Genomic DNA, 19,796 nt, shown 5'->3' on the forward strand with positions numbered 1-19,796 from the left:
TTTATAATGTTTATTTTTGCTAAGAGTTTAAAAATCCTTCTGCTAACCAGTGACTGAGCATAAGCACTATCGTAGGTAGATGTGGAAGAATATAAAAGGAAAAAGTATGTTCTTCAGAAAAAACAAACCACACAGCATTAATATTAATAAGTTAAAATTAGACACAACCTGACCACCTGAATTACCCAGCAGATCTGATTAAGTGCAATCAGATTCCAAGCACTATAATGTTGGGAATAGTGTGTCTGACCTAAATGCTCTTCTCATCATGAAATGTCAGCAATAAAGACCTCAAGCAACTTCACCTTGAATTTGGTCTGCCTTTGAAAAAACACTATGATAGATCCACAAGATAATAGTCATTTATAAACCTATATGGTCTTTATGATTAAGCGTGACATTTTTCCTATACAAAGTGCCAAAACTAGAAAAAAAGGCCAAAAGGTCACAATCTGAGGAAGAAGCCTTTCAAAAGAAAGGACTGCTGCAAAGTCAGTGCTGCTAGCGTGATCCACAGGGATGCTCTCTGACAACTGCTGGAGCAGTTTTAAAATGACCAGCTAAATGCCTGTGGAGATCCAGCTCCCTAATTATTGATTGACCTATATATTTTTGTCATCAGTTATACCCCAGAGAATCTGACTTGACAGGCAGTTAAAGTCCACAGTTAAATAAATTCTGAAATAGCCAAGACAAGCAGACCAACTTCCTAAGAAGATTAGTTTCTTCTGTTCATCAAAATATTTTTGGGACCATGTAAGAAAGTGAAAATAGGCACCATTTTGAAAGAATAGAGCCTTGCAACATTTCGTATGCCAAACAGCTAGCATATATACATGCACAACAGCCCCAAAAATTCTTAAAAATATAAAATAATCCCCTGTGCCATGTCCATCACAAAGCAAAACCACTGATCAGGATACATTTATATGCAAGGGCTGGCTCTCAAGTAAAACGGTAGCTACAATTTAACCACTCCCTGAAGGACACATGGACATTTGTAGATACACTACTCATGTTCTTCACAGCTGATGCTGAGTCAGCTTAACTATCTTAAGGTTAGAAAGCAGACTACAGGGGCTGCTTTGTGGCCACAGGAAAAGTAATTCATTCTATGAGATTCAACCTGTCTTCAAGAAAATTCACCCAGATTTGTTTTTGCCATAATTGTTTTCTTGCTTTCAGCATCACTCCTTCATTGAACCTCTCTCCAGAAACCAGAATGATTCAGATATTATTGTAAAAAATAATGTTTTGATTATTTCTTACAATGATGAATAGATTTATGGCTGAAAATAGTGGATAGGGGGCATATTGCTTGTCCTGTATTGGACTGGTATGTACTATGTTCCCCATTCTCCTGCTTATTCCAGTGAATGCAAAGTCTTCATGTTAAACCTAAATCCTCCACCTTCATCTAGAATTATTTTCCAGCAGAATCCAAGTTTCACCTGTATGACATGACCCCAATTTAAAAAAAAAAAAAAAAAAAAAGGCATCGTCAAGGAAAAGATACATGTTGTATAATTATAACCTTTCTGAATCGTAGACTCATATAGTACCTGTGGATGTATCCACTGTGAAAAAAGAAGAAAATTCTCCCAGGACCAGTTCATATGTGACAAGGCCATATATTCCTGAATCTCTGTCTGTGGCAACAACATTGATGATCTCTGTTCCTGGCTGTGTGTGACTGCTGATGCTCGTCACATAGACGGCTTGTTCAAAAACAGGTTGATTATCATTAATATCTTCTATCTCAATGCGAACAAAAGCTTGGGCACTCAGCCCACCCTGTTGGATAAATCAGAAAGATAAAAAACAAAAAACAAGGTCAATTTTAAAAGTGTACACAGTAGAATGATGCACATCTGGCTTCAGCCCATCATTAGGAAATGAAACACACTGCAACAACACCGAGCAATTAAAACGTCCGTTAAAAACAACTTATAGTGTCTAATACCACAAAACACTGCATTTAGGCAAGTTACACACTCAGAACAACTCCAGCAAGCTGACTGAGCACATAAAGAAGTTCAATTTCTTATGACGGTGAGGCCTGAACACAAAAATACTTTTGTTAATACTAACGAGCACTACACACGTCAAATTCTTGCTAGTCTAACTTCACTTGTTTTTGCTGTAATCGCCTACATACTACTTACTCCACAGACAAAAGTCAGGGCTTTCCGCCCCAGAAACACATGCCTCTCAGGTGACTGTGGTGCTCCAGTAAAGCAGGAATAACATTTCTGTCTTATGAGTCCTTCAGATTTAAAAGCATGACCATCGTAACAGCAAATATGAGGCTTTTTCAACTATTGATTAAGAACAGAGACTGGGAGCAGAGCAGTGCAGCCAAAAGCTGACCTGTCAGGCTGCTGCCTAAAAGACCTATCCTCAATTTACCACTCTGGCAGATTCAAGCAGTTCTGCTCATGCAGCGTGTGCGTGTCTATACATATATTTGTGTATATATGTGCATGTAGTTATATATATCTCTGTATGTATGCACATGTGCTTGTCTACAGACCCACCTTCACTTTGTGTACGGAGACAGAACAATACCAAATTCAAGCAAAGCACATAGCTGAAACAATTTATTGATGTAAAATTTGTAACTGATTACATAAAATTATTTCCAGCGTGTTTGTGATTTTGCAGGGAAAGAGGTCTCACCACACTTTCTATGGGGCTTGGCTCAACTTTTCTGCTCTTGTTTGTTTTCCCTGGCCAAGGAGCTGGGAAAAGAGTCAGGCCTTGGTCACAGCTTCAGTACTGTACCTCTTTGTGACCCTAGCCCAGGCGCTGCACCACTCTCTGCACAGTTGAAGCTCCCGCTACAGATGCCCACCAAGAGCCCACTGAAATACAGTGGCAGCCACAGGACTGTGTTTATCCTTGCTCTGCAGTGAAACTGGAGAAGCAAGGAGCAACTACAAGCTGGCTTATCAAACTATGATACAGCAAAATCATGATTTGCTATGGCAAATCGCAGAATTTTGTGACAATCTGGAAAAAAAAAAGACAATTCTGTGGGTGTGGAAGTATAGACCCCACTGGGTCATGAGTGAAACAAACTGCAATTTACTTCTCAGAGGCACTACCTTGTGCTCCCTGCAGACTCCCTCCATCACTTTGGAGGGGTTCATATTTCCAAGGTTATTTTACAGCCGTAACAACTAATATTTTTAAAAGAAAGCAGCTTCACTGTGGCACAGCTAATGGTGAATGCTGAGGCACTGACAGGTACAATGGAGGCACGAAGTAGCACACATATATATAGCCTGCACGTGCTGTACAAAGTACATTAAGATACAGACAGAGGAAGAATCCTGTGCACCTAAGTCATGCCAAGCACGCTGTGCTAGCACCAGCTAGTCACTTAGGAAACTGCTGACACGGATCGGATGTTGGTATGTGCACATGACAAGCTATGCTGAGCTAGTCCAAGCTTACAGTTTTACAGTCACAGTAGCAATTATATATTAAAAAAACCCCAAACCTGAGTTGAGTATTCTACAGCCTAATTGTTCATGTTAGTTATTTTTAAACCTGATCTTCATGAAACTAGCCAATGATTCAGACTGAATACTACTCCTTGAGACTTTCCCTCCAGCATAGCAATCTCCACATAAACTATTTTTGAGGGTTTGCTTATTATGTCCACAGGTTGAGATGTACTTTTAGCAAAAAAATACTACCAGTATTCTCTTCCACATTTACACAGGGATTTTTGCTTTAGTCCATTTTGGTTTGTCCTTCCCTGTAGTAATATTACCTCTGTTGGGTGACAGTGACATTCCTATGGAAGCTCAAGTATGTGGAAAATTAAGATGATCTTGTGCATCACATATCTATGTTTCCCCCACAAACTAGGAGATCTGGCCCACATCATCCTGGCATGCTTGGGTTTTCTTCTGAAGAAAATAAGGCATGGCATGCTACCAGGGCTCATGCTGCTTGTGGAGGCAGCCAGCAGCCAGGACATGTGTCGGGGACCATGACTATGAAGGTTACTGGGCTAGCATCAACCTCAAAAGTACTGAGACAGCCATGAAACTCTGAGCCAATATGGAGAAGCAGAGATGTGCAGATCTAGTAGGCTCACTGACAACACCCCAACTCCACTTCAGAGTGAGTCCCTTCCTCAATACCTTGGTTTCCCTGAGAAGGAAATCCCTGCACAGGAGCTAAAAGCAGGGGGCCCATGTGCTCTCTTCACTGTCAGGAAATGCTCTGCAACTCCACAGCTTTCAGGTACTTTGGGACAGAAATCAGAAACATTTTTAAGGAAAGAAGGACAAGGAAGAAGTGAGGTCAAGAATAAAACACATCTAAAAAGATGGTTGGAACAGCAGGAAACCAAATTGCACAAACTCACGAGGGCTTGTCCTAAATGCTTCTTCCAAGTTTCATAATTGCTAAAAACAAACACACAAACCCTCCTTCCAGCCAATTTGTACTTATCCTATGGAGTTGTGTAAAGACTGCAAAGTCTCTGGAAAGTGATCAGTTCTAAGTATATGGAGGAACCTAATCTCTCAGAGGAGATCTTGACCAGATGTTATGATGGAGACAGATCCTTCTTCTCCAGAAGCAGGAGTGTATCCCCTCACACATGAGTCAGGTACGATACTAACTTGCTAACTTACAAAATTAACTGGTTATGGCCCAGTTCTTGCTCTGGCTATGAAAATTTAAGTATCATCCCAAGTGAGAACTAACAAACTGCTTCTATTTCTAACCACACGGATATACTTCATCTGCTCACAAGCAAGCACGACATAGTAGATCTTCCAAAATACAACGGCTGATTTAAACAAGTCTGTTGCTGACAGAAAATTACATTTGTCAAAACATGTTACAAGTAACAGAAAGCCGCAGTTCATTTAAAAAATCCCTTTTCTCAAGTATTCGAGTATTTTTAACTACTGTTGTGCTGTTAAATGCAACAAAGAGTCACAATTACAACAGCTTCTTTGTCAGACTCCTAAGAGTTTTGTGTCCTGTGGAACAAAAAAGGAACATAAGAAACTACCATCAAGTCAAAAAAGCATAAGTAATATTTTCTTTACATTGGCAGGAACAAATTTGTGTGAAAATATAAAGCTATTAGTGCACCTCTTTATTATGTCTCCAAAAAAAATGATTATCCTGCCTTTGGCAGGAGACACTCTTTAGCTTAATAAGTAGAAATGGTGCTATTTTGAATAGTTGCATTTTTTCATCTTGATGCTGTAAAATGCTTAATGCATCAAGATTTCCACAACAGCATCCAACATTTTTGTCAGTGAACTGTGCTGTCAAATTTTTGTTCCAAACTGAACTGTGATATACAGGATCTCTGACATGAAGACATTTGGGGGGGTGGTGGTGGTGGTGTTAAACCTGAAAAGTGTGTCACCTGAAGTCAAAATGGAGAGACATCGCCAATTATTTCAAAAGCCTTAACTTCTTCAGAAGCTTTGACTGAGAGTGTTGAGTACTTGATCTCTACGTTTCAATTGCTTCAGTGTAAAAGACAAAGAAAACTGGACAAGGAGTGTGGGTTACCAAGAAGCAAGAAATGAAGAAAAAAGTATTTTTTTATGCAGAAAGGCAGTAAGAGAGTCACTAATACATCTGCCGATGGTGTATTGGACCTTTTACAATTATTATGTAGCAGCTGGAAAATTTAAGACCTAAGATTCCTTTTTATAAAAGATACAACGATGCTTCTTTTCATCTCCAGTTGATTAGTATTAAAATATTAAGATAAAAATAATTGCCTACCACCACCATTCAATGGCAGCCTTCAAATCATGATTAAGGGCAGTCCTATCACAGCACTCAAAAACCTCACTTGGAGAAAACAAAACCAAGGTAGTCCACTCTGCAAAGGAAAAAGACAAAAAAAACCCCACAAACCCAAACCTCTGGACCTTCAGTAGATTGTACAGATGCGGTGTGTGCCACCCCTTATTCCAGTAGGGGACAAAGAGTGGAAGAACACCCTGCCTGTGCTCTGCAGTTTTTGAAACTTCTCACCACACTGATGGAGTTGGTACACTGGCATGTGTACTGTGCTACCTATGGAGATGTTTGTTGCTGAAATTGGTCCATGCCTGGCACCAGCTCTCACAGGCATACGTCATCTGATCTTCCCCAACTTCTGAAGGAAACTGTGTGGGCCAGCTCCTCCCAGAGTCAAGGCTGGACACTCCTGAATGCCCCTCATTGTGCTCCAACCCCAAGATTGTGCAACTCATATTTTGGCTTTGAAGGCCGGACAACTGTTGTCTGTAAGCAGATAGTACAGATGCCACTAGACAGAATTCAAGTTAGCGTTATTCCAATGAAATTTCTCTGGATTGTGACAGATTTTCTCTAACAGCTGCAGTCTTTTGATTGAAAAATCCACTTGATTGAAAGAAGAGAGGTGATAGGCATCATAAAAAATGCAAATAAATACATGATTGAATTATGCATGATACATAGCAATAAAATTTGCCACCATACAGCAGCAAAAATGTGTGCTGCTAAAAACAAAAAAAACCCACCACACAAAAAGGTTTCCTGTATGAAAATGAATTTACATTAAGAATCTTTAAGGCAGAAGTACACAAAACAAGCATAAATTTACATATGTAGTAGTTTGGAGACCCCCAAGCAAATAGAGAAGAACACATATTGGAGTGTCCATTTCAGTCATGTTGTGAAAGCAAACAAAAAAAAGGCAAACAGAAGAATTAAAACATATCAGACCTAATTTTCCCATATTCAAAACAAAAAAAAAGTACTAATTTTGGAAACACACATATACTTTTATTAGGATTCCTATTTTTCCACATTTTCTTTTTGCAAGTCTTGATTTCACAGTATGTCTGATCTAAATCTCTCCCAAATGCTTGTGGAGGTTCCCCAAGCAACATACCTTCATCTGTTTGTTTAGGTTTTTTTCTTCTGGAGAGAAAAAAAAAAAATGAACACAATTTTAACATAAATTTAGAGACTCCCTAGATGCCTACTGAAACTGTTTCTGATCTGTCATAAGTGCATAAAAACAATTGTTGTGACTAAGGGTGCAGTTTGACCAGGGGGTGTTCAAGGCAGAGCTGGCATGTGAATCACAGGAGGGTCACCCACTGCTGGAACACCTCTGTCTGACATGTTTCAGACAGAGACCCAAGGAGAGGACTAGACATAGTGCAAACACTTTCTGATAAACCTAGCTACATGATTCCTTTTAATATAAAAGCATTTGAAGGAGGAGTACCAAATATGTATGTGACATAATTGACTTTGGGACTAAAACTGGTGCTGCCAACTGAAAAGGCTAATGCTAATATTCTGATCAGTCTTGTCCCCGCTTAATCTGTGAGAGTGCTCCCAGAAGCTCTCATGGGATGTTTGTTTAACACCAATTTAACAGAATCTGTTTTCCACTTGCCTCTCCATGGGCTCTTGTGTGCAATTTCAGTTCTCCCATTACACTTCCTACATAATGCATCAAAGACATGACCAAGAAGCTCCAAAGCCATGTAATGAAGCAGGCATGAACAGGTGGAGGAAACTGATAGTTTTGCTGTAAGATAAACTGAGCACCACCTGAAAAATACTTTATTTTCCTCCTCATTGCTAATTAACTTTGTTATTTTCTTTCCTTTGCATCTCTGCCCCTGCCTTTGTCAACAGTGACCCTTCACCTCCTCTGTCTTTTCTGTACACATTTCTCCCCTGATCATAGCCTCTACTTTCCACCCCACACCTGATGTCACTAATCCATCAAAATCAGCAGTGTAATGCCAGGAGATAAAATATCCTACTATAATTCTGCAGTAGAGGTGGAAAGTGGCTCAACGTAAGTCCAGGTATACCGAAAATCTTGAAAAGCTAATATTGAATTTAGGTGCTTTAATATTTAGGTGTCAGGCAAAGAAATTTTTAGAGATCAATGAGATCTGAAAAGTGCTGACTTCCAGTAAAAACATCAAGTCCTGCCTGCCATGGGCAAGGCAATAAAAAATGTAACCCCTCTCCCCATTACTGAACTTCTGAAAACACAAGGTCCCTAAATGAAAATGAATGACAGGCAGAAAATTAAATACTCTGTAATTTCAATGTATTGATTGTTTAACTTTTGATGTAGGCAATAGAGCAGTAATTTAACCAAAAAAATGCATCAAGCTTTTTTCATGCAAACCTATTTTCTTTCACATTTTCAAAATAAAAGTCCAGACTAGATTATCCCAGAAACTTGACAGAATTTTACTTCTGTTGTCCAGCTCTCACACAGTCTTTATTAATAAGATTAATCTTGGTATTCCAGATACATGTATGTGTTCTTTACATTTATACAGCTTCAAAACATGTGAATGAGAGGAAAAATGAGCTGATGAAGTACAGCAGAAAACATATTTTCTCCTGTTACACGCTGTGATACTGATTGCTTTACTCTTCAAGGCTTGGATATCTGTACTTAGGTGTATGCTACAAAATTTTGCCTAGAAAGCAATTTTGAAGACAGAAATCACAAATTCCAGAATGGTCACATAGAATTTCTTTTGATGTAAAGATTACAGGCACTGTCCTAACAAGAAGACTTACATTCTTAAATTATTAGATGTTCAAATAAGATAGTCAGGAAACAAACATACAAACAAACAATAAAATATGTTCTCATATAATTGTTTCTCCTCAAAAGAAATCTATGGGGAAGAAAAGGCACACTGCTAAAGGCACTGTTAATATAAGAGAATGCTTCTTAGCCTCTGAAATAAACACTGAATAAGGATAGCTAAAGAAAAAAAGAAGAATTGCTTAACTATTACGTATATATCTAAATTCAACAGCATACAAATACACTCAACTACTACATTCTCAAAATGCAACAATTAATACCAGGCATCAGCTGCAGCTATTTAAGTTCATCTACTCGTGAATATGGAAATCAGTTCCCTAAATTTCTTCAGTGTACTGTAACAAAAAGCACAGATATTTTAATGAAAAACACAGTATTTCCAGAAAAACTGCATTTTAAAAAATACACTTAGGACAGTATCTTAAATCCAAGATTAATATTCTAAGTATGAAATAAAGACTATAGTCTGAAATAATTTAATTTCAGCACTTTTCAGCTCAAATTGTGCTGCAAATGTGATCTGAATAAAATTTGAAAAAGTGTCTTGATGTTAAAATTAACAATTGAAGCCAATCAGTAACCACCTTCTTCAGACTCTTCGCAGTTCACTACCAAAGCTGAAGAAAGTTAAGGAAAGTGCCAGCTGGTCTCATTCTAGGCCTCTCATTGCAAATTGCTTTTGGATACTTTCTGAACAAAATGAACCCAGGAATTAATTTCTTCCAGCCTTCTTCAGGAGTCACACTACCAAAATTTTGTTACATGGCACCATGTAGACCAAGTGTCCACGTGCAGATACACACATCCACGTGTTCCCACCCCAGTGAACGTCTCCTCACCCTTCCTGTCAAACAGAGATCTGAAACAGACTATTTTGCACACACACAACTACCCTGCCCTTGCTGTACCGTGAATACCCACTTCCAAGCACTGGATCTAGTAAAGTGAGAAAACTTTCAGACATGCTGCTGCAGGAAGGCTGTACCTAGCCACAGCAGCAGCAATGGCATCAGCTAGCTAAAGAGGACAAGGAATTTATCCAGGAAAATCACTGGCACCCACAGTAGCCACCCAGCTCTACAACATTACTGTTTTATTACTGCTGCAGTCATCTTGAATGCTGAGAGCAGAGGTAACCTGGAGCCCACTGCTTCTAAGAGGAGGAGGAAAATTAGCAGGGACTAACACAGCCTAGAAATGGTTTTCAGCAACTTGTTTATGAGTAATTGGGGATTTCACAGCCTATTTTATCAATTTGGGTCAAAATTTATGGTTCTTGAAGCATCACTTTCTGCCTTCTGTAGGGGTAAGAAATTTTATTCAAATTCATGCCATTTTTATATACTTGATACATTCTCATTTAAAAGTATACAGCACATCCAAATTTGCAAGTGCATTCACAAATCTGGCAGTACGGAAAGGTGAAACTTACCCCATCTGTAGCTTTTACTAAGAGATCATAAGTGGTTGGATCTCCTTCTCTGTCAATGTCTTGAGACACACAGATCTGACCAGTACGTGGATCAATCTGGAAGGCCTTGGATTTTTCATAATAATTAAATCCATCGTAAAGAAAATACTCAATTTCACCAAACTGGTCAGCATCTGCATCTGTTGCCTTGACCTATAGGGAAACAACAGAGATAAAAAAATGAAGCCAGTGAAAGCATTACTCATTCATTCAAAAATCACGGACACTGTTTTAAAGTTACCTGTTTGTGCTGTAAAAGCACATACAATAAATACAAACACACTCTGCTACCTATGCTGTCTGTCTGCAGTTTGTAAAATGATGACTCGGCCACTGAAAGCGTAACTATTGCAACAAGCATATAAGATCGATTAGACCTGTCTGTAACATTACTTGTTTATCTGTCAATAATTATCTCAGTGAAGTGGACTTCTTGTGACTGGAGAGGCCATACATATTAAGCCATGTCAGTAGGCCATACCTTAAACTACTTTCCCTTCATGTCATTTTTACCAGTGGAAGTAGGTGTTACGAAAACCACACCACACATAGATCAGCAAAGTGCCACAGGACATTCTGACCTAATGTATTTTCTAAAAGACTGCCCAGAGCTTAATTTAGTTTTCATTTGAAAGACAGCTTGGTGGCACAGTGATCCATATAAGTTAAGGACTGGAGGGGTTTTTAATCTCCTCTCTCCAAGGAGCCAGAGCTCTACTAACACAGCTAAACATGACCATTATACGCACGCACAGCAGAAAGCAAGAGATGCACAGACTGCAGCAAGTCCCTGTGAGAGGCAGTTACCTTGCCAGTGTTAGTCTTGCATGTAGCTGTAACTGCCAAATGACAAACAAGCCTAGTATCTTTTCTTTTCAGCTGCATTAAGGACATCTAAAAAGAAGCATGAATTCTGTTGTAAATCCCAAACAAGACATGAAAATCTGGGGTGACTTTCAAGATGCTGAATCACTTTCCCCCAGCTGAGTTTTAAAGGACGCACAAGGCATTACACAAACAGTAGGCAGTCAATGCTCTTCAACTGAATGCATGATTAAGGCAGTGACTAGTCTAGAAAGTATAAAAATTCAGTAATTTAAAACCATCAGGTGATTTTAATTTTAATACAGAACATACCTCTTATTCTAACACTAATATTTTTCTTTTTACACACATGGGGGGAGACAGAAATCAAAATACCTTTTAAAATATTTTAATAAATATTTTTAAATATTTAATAAATTATATTGCCTACCATAGCAATATGTTTTGCCAATACCACATACATATGCCCTTTATGGGGAGAGGCTGAGGGATCTGAGCTTATTTAGGCTGGAGAAGAAAAGGTTGGGCAGGGGAGGAGGGGGAGAGAGTTTAATAGCTGCCCTCTCATGCCCAGGAGGTAACTGGAAAGACAGCACTGTGCTCTGTCCTCAGGGGCAGGGCAGGAGATGAGGAAACAGTGGTCACAAGCCGAAGCTGGAGAGGTACTAGCTGGACCTAAAGCAGTATTTTCACTCTGAAGCTGATTCAACACTAGAAGAGGCTCCCTGCCCAGAGGGACTGGGTTCTTCATCCTTGGAGTTTTGAGACCCAAGTGGGCACAGCCCTCAGCAGCCAGGGAGCCTCTGAGACCTCTATCACCCCCTCCATCCCCAGCAGGGCCAAGGAGTAAACACTGCACAGCTGCGTTTAGCACCGCAACACAACTGTGCTGCTTCACCAGCCACCAGAAGTCAACAGGATGCTCAAGTGTGAAATTCTCTCTCCTTCAACCAGGGGTGGCTTGGGTAAATCTGTATTTGATAAACAGAATAGTTTTGTACATTGCACCTTCAGTTTTGTTGCTCTAAGTTCTCTGATGACAAAAGTTTTTGTGCTGAGTTTGGGTATTCTCTGGCATGTTCCATTGTGAAAGCTTTCACTTAAATTTACAAACATCTAAAGGAAATAATATATAAAAATATCTATACATTAAGAGAGCCAGTATTTTTAGTTCTATAATTTGTCATTACTGGAGATATTTAAAGGACTTCTCCTCAGTTGGTTTCACTTTCTACTTATTCTTTGAAGATGATAAATCCTGTGGTTTTTTCCATCAGTCCACCTGTGCAAGTACAATGCCTGAAGACCTTAATGGAGGTTCGGAAATCTTACTATCACAAAGCCCAAGAGTTAGAACTGGCAGGAGTTCACGAAGACCTGTGCCAGGCACTGCCTGCCTGTAACCGAGGTCGGTAAGGTGAGACCCACAGCCATCAACCACAGACAGGGCAAAGGTGGAGGTCTCTACATGACTGCCTGTAAAGATAAATGTCTGGAACGGTTTTAGGCACAGTTTCAAAAAAGACCAAGCAGGACAGGCCAGGGACTATTCCTTGCAATAAGTTCGGATGAGGTCATCCTGGTTTTGGGTTGTAAAGAATTTAGCTGTATGGACACAATCTGTGCCAGGTCATTTGGCCTTAGGGCCCCCGAAAAGCCTTTGGCTGTTTCTCCTACTAGTACAAACATAGCCTCAAAGACCACTCAGTGCCTTCATCACACGCTCACTTCTTTGCCCACAAAGGAATTGTTTTGGCATTAAGATACTGAACTGGGACTGAAATAAAACAAAATGAACAAAACCATGGCCTGGGAAGGCTGAAAAGCATAGAAGTGGGGAAAAGGGAAACCATGTAAAAAGTGCCAAGGCAAATTATAAAGCTAAAACTTACTCTAGACCAGTTATTTCCATCAGAATTCAAAAATACATGTGTTATTTCAATTTTTTGTTTGTTTGCTTTTAAACACCCTGTGGACTTCTACACTTCTGCATGGGATGCTCGAGATTTGCTGTATTTCAGAAGATGTATCACTGTGACTGTAATTGCACCACATACTCCAATGCGTTTTTCCATGCCTCAAAACAGTTTCTCATAGCTCTGAAGGCCATTATATCGGAGTTTCTGGTGCTGCAAATATAAAGTTCCTCCAGGGAAGCCGTGTGGTTGCAGAGCCCTTCATGCTCATTTCACACCCTTGCAGTTTGCATCCCACAGCTGCAGCACAGGGTGCAACGTGTGACCACTCCTGACCCCTGTCCAACCACTCATTCTGGTTAGCAAAAACTCACACTCAACTGCAGCAGCACAAAGATCCCGCCCTAAAAATGCTTTACAGCTGTATATAAGTCAACTCTACAGCATACATATTTCACTAGCCTTGTACTTTGTTATTTCCATCGTAAAAAATAATAAAATGTAAATCTAGTGTTCTCTTGGTACTCTGCCACCCTGATGCTATGGAACAGTAATTCCTTGGGCCTTATAAGAAAAGTATTTCTTTCTTGTGCCTGCAATCTAAACAGGTTCTGTCTTCCTGTGCCTGCACACGGTTACACGTGTAACCGCTAACATTTATGTCTGCAATTGAGCATGAGCAATTAATTACAGGTGTGAAATTTGAGGGTATTGTTAGAAGTTTATCCCTTTATGTTCAGTGACTTGTTTCTTGTAAATTACGCAGTCCTCAGACTTTGAACAGTACATGTAAAGGCATAATGAATGATGAATTTAAATAAAAATGTTTCAGTTCAAAGCAATACAAATTTGAAGGTCTAACTGCAATCAACTTCAATTACTTTAATCATCTATCAGGCAGCAGAACTAAGTGGCATCAATTTTTGCATTTATAAAAATATAATCTTTCTCCCTGTTCAAGTCCCTCACATCTGTTCAGTTTCCACCCACTTAATAGTCCTTTTCTTAAATCACTCACCATGGAACTTTGATCAGAAGAGGGAAGAGTCTGGAATTAAAAGTGAATGAAAAATTTACCGTGGCAGAGCTGAGGTTGAATGGCACTACACCTGAGGTCAGGGGAGCAATTAACTATTATCACAGAATTGTTTAGGTTGGAAAAGACCCTTAAGATCAAGCTGATGTAAGCTGATTCAGAAGGAGGAATCCAGTGAAAGCATACTAACAAATCCAAGTTTTCTGATACAGTTAATACACTAAATTATCACAGATTTTAGAAATTAAAGAACACAGTAGTGACTGCCAAAACATGTTATGATAGCATACTGCACTAGTACCAATCCTATAAAGTATTACAGCAGTTAAGTGCCTGTGAATTACAGCAGTCCAAATAGAGGAAATGAAGGCAGCAGCAGGAATTTTCACAGTGGATTGATCAAGAGTGTTGTATGTCAGCAATATCATGGAGGTGATAGACCTGAAAGAATTTATATGCTTTGGAGATGTGGGAGGCAAGAGAGTCCCAAATTTGTAACATCTCTGTTCTGACAGGCTGAATATGAGATTGGAATCTAGGAGAAAAGAAAAGGGATAAAAGGAAGGGTTATGCTCACAGGGCCTTTCTCATTCTTTCACGAAATATGTTTTCAATACACTAAGTTGAAAACGCATGTTATTAAGGACTGTAAACTTGGGAATAAGTGACTACAGGACAAAGTATTTCCCCAAGAAACATTTTTTAAAAAACAGCAAATCATGGTATGGATAGCTACTGGCTGGACTTCTCCCATCAGTCATGCTTTCTGCAGTCTAAGTACTTTATTCTGTTTGTACACTGTCTAGACTGCAAATCCATCAGAGAAAAAAAGTTTCTTCTGTCCTGTTGACACTACTAATAAAGTAATAAATGGTCAGAATGCAGACATCCTCTCAGGAGAAGGAAAAAGGGGGACCTAGAGAAATGTTATAGAGAACAACTAAAAAAATGATCCATCCATGAAGAGAATAAACAGTGGAAACTGCTGGACACCAAAGGGTGTAAGAAGATGCTGGCAATACACTTAAATAGGAAGGAAAAGAAACATATTTTTCAGTGCTATGCTAAGAAGAGTCTTCAGAGCTTACAGGAAGCAAATATTTGGCAGATCCTCAGCTGGTTCCATTCACTTCAGTGAAATGATTACTCACAGCAATGCATAGTATGTCCCCATATTTTACAGGCATGAAACAGTGTTACCAATAAATGAATAGTAAACAAGATTACAGAGAATGATATCAGCTCCTAAAGCTCAGATTGTTTTAAACACTAAGCCATTCAAACAGATTTTTTTTTTTATTTCCACTGCTTCAAAATCCTCAAGCATATACTTATGTCACCCTGCCATTTTAACAGAATAAAATAGAATTTCTGACTACAGATTTAGCTTTCTTTACTTTCTTTCCTAGGCATTATTTCTTGTCTTATAACAACAGAATTTATTTTGAATAGCAGAACAAATATTTTATATTATATGCAAAATGGGAGAAATTACTTGTGCAAACAAAACCACATCAGAAAATACAATCTTACTAACTGTGAGGATTAAAAACTCAGGACCTATATAAAGACCATTTCTAGGATTTAGAGTATGCAGCCTTAAAGCTGACTGCTTTACAATGCTGAATTTCACATGGGGGTGACCAGAATTAATTTTATGGCTTTCAGATCAACAAAATAAAAGTAGACTAAAATGACAAAGGGCAGGTAGTTTGGTCAAATAACGCATGATAGTGGTCATCTCTGACAGCAATTAAATGAGACTAAAAAATATTAAATCAATTTTTCATGGCTTAAGAATTGCTCCCATAACATATTTTGTCCAGTTTACTCCATTTCATTTCAGTTAACCAAGATAAAGCTTTCATAGCTCATAAAATCTGTTTGGGGGACTCTTAATGTCACAGCACAAGACAGATTTTTATTTTGTAAATAAAAACTGGTTTCAATTCTTCAGTTGTACTGGTATTGTGAAAAGCAACTTAATTACCAGCAGTCAGTTTATAGCAAATCAGAATGTAGGGTAAATAAAAACATACTCCACTACTACACAATATTCATCATCAAAATGTAAGACAGGACAAAACAGATGGGTTCAGACACACGGAAACTACCAGGAAACTGAAAGGAAATGATTCAGTGGTAAGAGTTATGCTGCTGATGAGTGGTGTAAACATAGTCCTGGCCTGACATCACCAACACAAAATCCAACATTCTTTCAGTTAAAGGATTGAAAAAGCAGACCTGTTTATGGTGGTATGGCAATGCCTGTTGGCAGACCTTTACCAGATGAGCACTGCAGTACCACATGCAGGTGACCCAAATGCCACCAGAACAGCTGACCACCAGCACTGTGAAAGTACCTGCTATGCCAAACCTTCAGGCCAGGTCCATGGCCACAAGGAAGGAGAGAAGCAGCCTGTGTTGGTGGCATGCTGTCAATAAAATAAGATTGTAGAAATATTAGCAGTGAAACTACTGGTAGTAGATATTTTTCAAGAGTCATTTGGGTGTAAACATACCTGTGAGACTAGCACATGAGCTGCCAGAAACACACATCAGCAGATGTCTTCAACTCAGTGTCCTACTTACAACCATGGTTGGCAAGAAAATAGTATATAAAATACAAACCAATGATCTTTATCCCATAGCTGCCTGCAGTGAGGACAATAATGCTGACACCAAACCTGAAGAGTTTTAATAAATGTATTACTTCTCTAAACTTTGATCTGTCTGTCTCAACATGCATGACCACTGCCCATCTCCCTGGTATGCCAGGTATGTTTCTATATGGCATATAGAAACAGAAATGAGCTTCAGATGTACTTACTGAAGTCCTACAGGCATAAGCCTTGACCTCAAGAACAGGAACTGTTTGCCTAAGGTCTTAACAGCTTGTCCTTGAACAACAACTTGCACTGACAACAGAGAAAGCCCCACTCCTCATCCTCAAACTGGGCTCTATCTGGAAAGCCACAAACCAAAATAATGTCTGGAATTTAAGATGAACATTCAACCGGCATTGATGGTTACTTTGCCAACCACCACAGGTACCACAGGCTTGAAGAAACAAATAATAGCAAAATTTTGCTTTGACGCAAAGTATCTCCACTGTGCTAGTCAGGTCAATGGATCTGACTAACGTCAATCTTTCTACACTTCATTCATTCCTTTACCACAGCTGAACAACTGACAGTAAGCATTACATAGACATGACCATACCAACCTCTCTTGCAACAGATACCAGTTCCCACAGTCACTCCACAGTTGTCATCAGTTTTCTAAAGGTGCTCATAACCATTTCATTCAGGTCCCATAAGAAACATTCATGAATTAAATCTCAACAAGCTTTAAAGTGAAAGCACAGAAGCCTAAACACAAGCAGAGAAAGAGGGTAGGCACTGTCTGTGCTCCATAATGGCTCGTGAAACATGCTATTCGCTGTAACCTCTAATCAGCATCACATTTCTTAATTATGGTAAGGTTTTCAGTTTTGGCCGTTCAGTTACAAAATGGTTGAACGAATGCATTTCGTGCTTAGCTGTTTTGAGGTGGTTTTTTTTTTTCGGGGGGGGGGGGGGGGGGAGTGTGTTTCTTTTTGGGTGGTGTTTTGGGTTTTTTTTGCTTGTGGGGCCCCCCATGAGTTGTATAGAAATTCCCAATAAACTACAAGGTTTTAAAATGAGGTAAGACTAACTCCATTTTACATATGAATCTCTCATAAAAGATCACACTAAATTTTATCTTTTTAATAAAACATTTACTTCTTATAACATTCCGTATCTTCGTCAAGACAAGTAAATGAAAGGAAACACATTTTACTTGAACAATTATGAGATTTTAGCTTTTTGACTTCTCTGCTCTTCTATGTATGTAACTGATGACAATGAACAAACCTGCCGATGAAAATATTGATATATCTTTGGTTTACTGCTTTCAGTTAGTCTATGGAAAGCAAGAAAGATGAAAATCACTGGAGGAGAAAACAGCATAAATACATTACAGCATCATGCTTTCATGCTGAAAACCAGACATCATCCAGAGAGCCAAGTCCAGATCCAGGTATAACTCGGCATTTCAGTTTGTATAGTAATCTGCAATTCCTGCTTTGATGCTAGCCAGAGCCTGAATTCACTCCTATTTAACCCACTGATATGCCTTCAGTTTTCTTGCTATGCCTCCCGTAAAATAGCACAAGCAGCTAAATCCCATTGATGCTAGCCAGGACCCAGAAGTGTGGGAGGCAGGTCCAATCTGGAAGGCATGCCCTTATCACTGTCAACACACCAAAAAAAATCCAAACCAATTCAAAATACAGTTATTGATGTCTGAATCCATAGTGAGCAGCAGTGTTGCTAATGCCTACTTACTAGAGGTAAGTAGTAGTTATAAAATGTGTTTTGGGAGCAGGAAGATTAGGATCCAGCACTGAAAATGTCTGCTAAAAGGTCCATCTACTCTGTCAGTCAGTTTGGTCTACACTGCATTCCTTCTTATTGTGCAAATATATCCAAGTAGAACATTATTTATTTTTACTGTCTATGTAAACTGGAAGAACAGAAATGAAAACAGAACATATTTCTGAGGAAGGAAAACTAATTTTCATAGTCACTAGCAAACATTTACAGGACTAAAGCCATATTAATCATCAAAGTCAAGACCCCTACTTTTCAGTAAAAGCAGCTCTATCTATTCATTAATGCTGCTCACATACTCTGCTATAATTTTAGATTTTATAACATGATAAAACCTTGCTATGCACTGTTAAGAGTTTAAGTACAAATCCATTTTTATTCATTAACTTTAGTAAGCTACAGAACTCCAAGTCTAAGCACCTCTGCCAAGCAACAGCAGAGCACAAAAATTTCCCTATTCTGTGCTAATTGCATAAAGCAAGGGGTCATGGGTTTAATAATCTAGAATATCTATGACACAAATAAAGAAATATTTTGTAAAGAACATGTTATTTTAAGGATCTTGCACTGGAGCATGCCTCCACTTTTGGTGGCAGGATTAATTTAAAAATTATATTTAATAAGACATTTTAGAAAGCACAACTCCAGTTACTGGCTATCTTGTTGTTTAGGACATTTTTCCCATTAGAACGCCTACTATGGACAATAAATTGATAATATGACTTTCATTGGCAGCATGTTATTACATTAATTAAAATTAATTAAAAGAACGCATTTTTTGCTTAGATCAACATAATTATTATATTTATAAAGCTGTAATGGGATATACTATCTAACTCAGCCTAAATGAACAAAATACATATCCTGAATGCAGAGTAGGTGTGTGACCTTAAAACAACATCAACAAGTCAACGAGTTAAGTAACAGTGCATTTGTTTAATTTACCTACTCTCATCCACGCACCCTTGGAAAACAGTTATTTTTATTACATCCATTAAAAATCAGGCTTTGTAACGACTGTAGCCAATGTAGGTCTGATAACAGCAATATCATTATCATCATCCTAGTTTGTCTCATTTTATTTTGATCAACATGATGAGGTTCAAGAGCACCACTTCAAGACAGGCTTTACAGGACACATCAGCATAGGTAGACAAAGGTTTCTATCACTTTGCACCTCCAACACTCCGAATCTGAATGCTCATTCAAACAGTCTGCCAAATATTAACAAATACGAAATGCCTGCTAGTGTTCAGGCACTGCTTGTTTACACACTGGAGCCTGACTATCCTCCCATGCCCTCCAGCAGTTAGGAAGACAGAAAAGATTGGCTTGAATTGCCCAACAAGGAATACCTGAGACAGGAAAAAAAGATTTAAAAAAAACCTGAACATGAATGTTCTGGAGTTTGGTAACAGTGGTCAATCAGTAACATTTCTGTTTCCAGCTATGCAAGTTGATGATTCTCGATATTGTCGAAGGAATCTGATGCTAGTTAGAATCACAGGAG

The 19,796-nt window shown here is 38.8% G+C and overlaps 1 protein-coding gene across 1 annotated transcript in view; it reads right to left on the reverse strand.

Annotated features, from left to right (window-relative positions):
* Positions 1–19,796, reverse strand: part of DCHS2 (dachsous cadherin-related 2) — a 121,849-nt gene that overhangs the window by 63,803 nt on the left and 38,250 nt on the right. The window contains exons 2-3 of the mRNA XM_074905947.1: positions 10,056–10,247; positions 1,563–1,794 (exon numbers count right to left, since the gene is read on the reverse strand). Of these exons, the coding sequence (XP_074762048.1) occupies positions 1,563–1,794; positions 10,056–10,247 (424 nt within the window). The remainder of the gene's footprint in view (positions 1–1,562; positions 1,795–10,055; positions 10,248–19,796) is intronic.

This window comes from Athene noctua, chromosome 4 (genome assembly GCF_965140245.1).
Source record: "Athene noctua chromosome 4, bAthNoc1.hap1.1, whole genome shotgun sequence".
Taxonomy (NCBI): domain Eukaryota; kingdom Metazoa; phylum Chordata; class Aves; order Strigiformes; family Strigidae; genus Athene; species Athene noctua.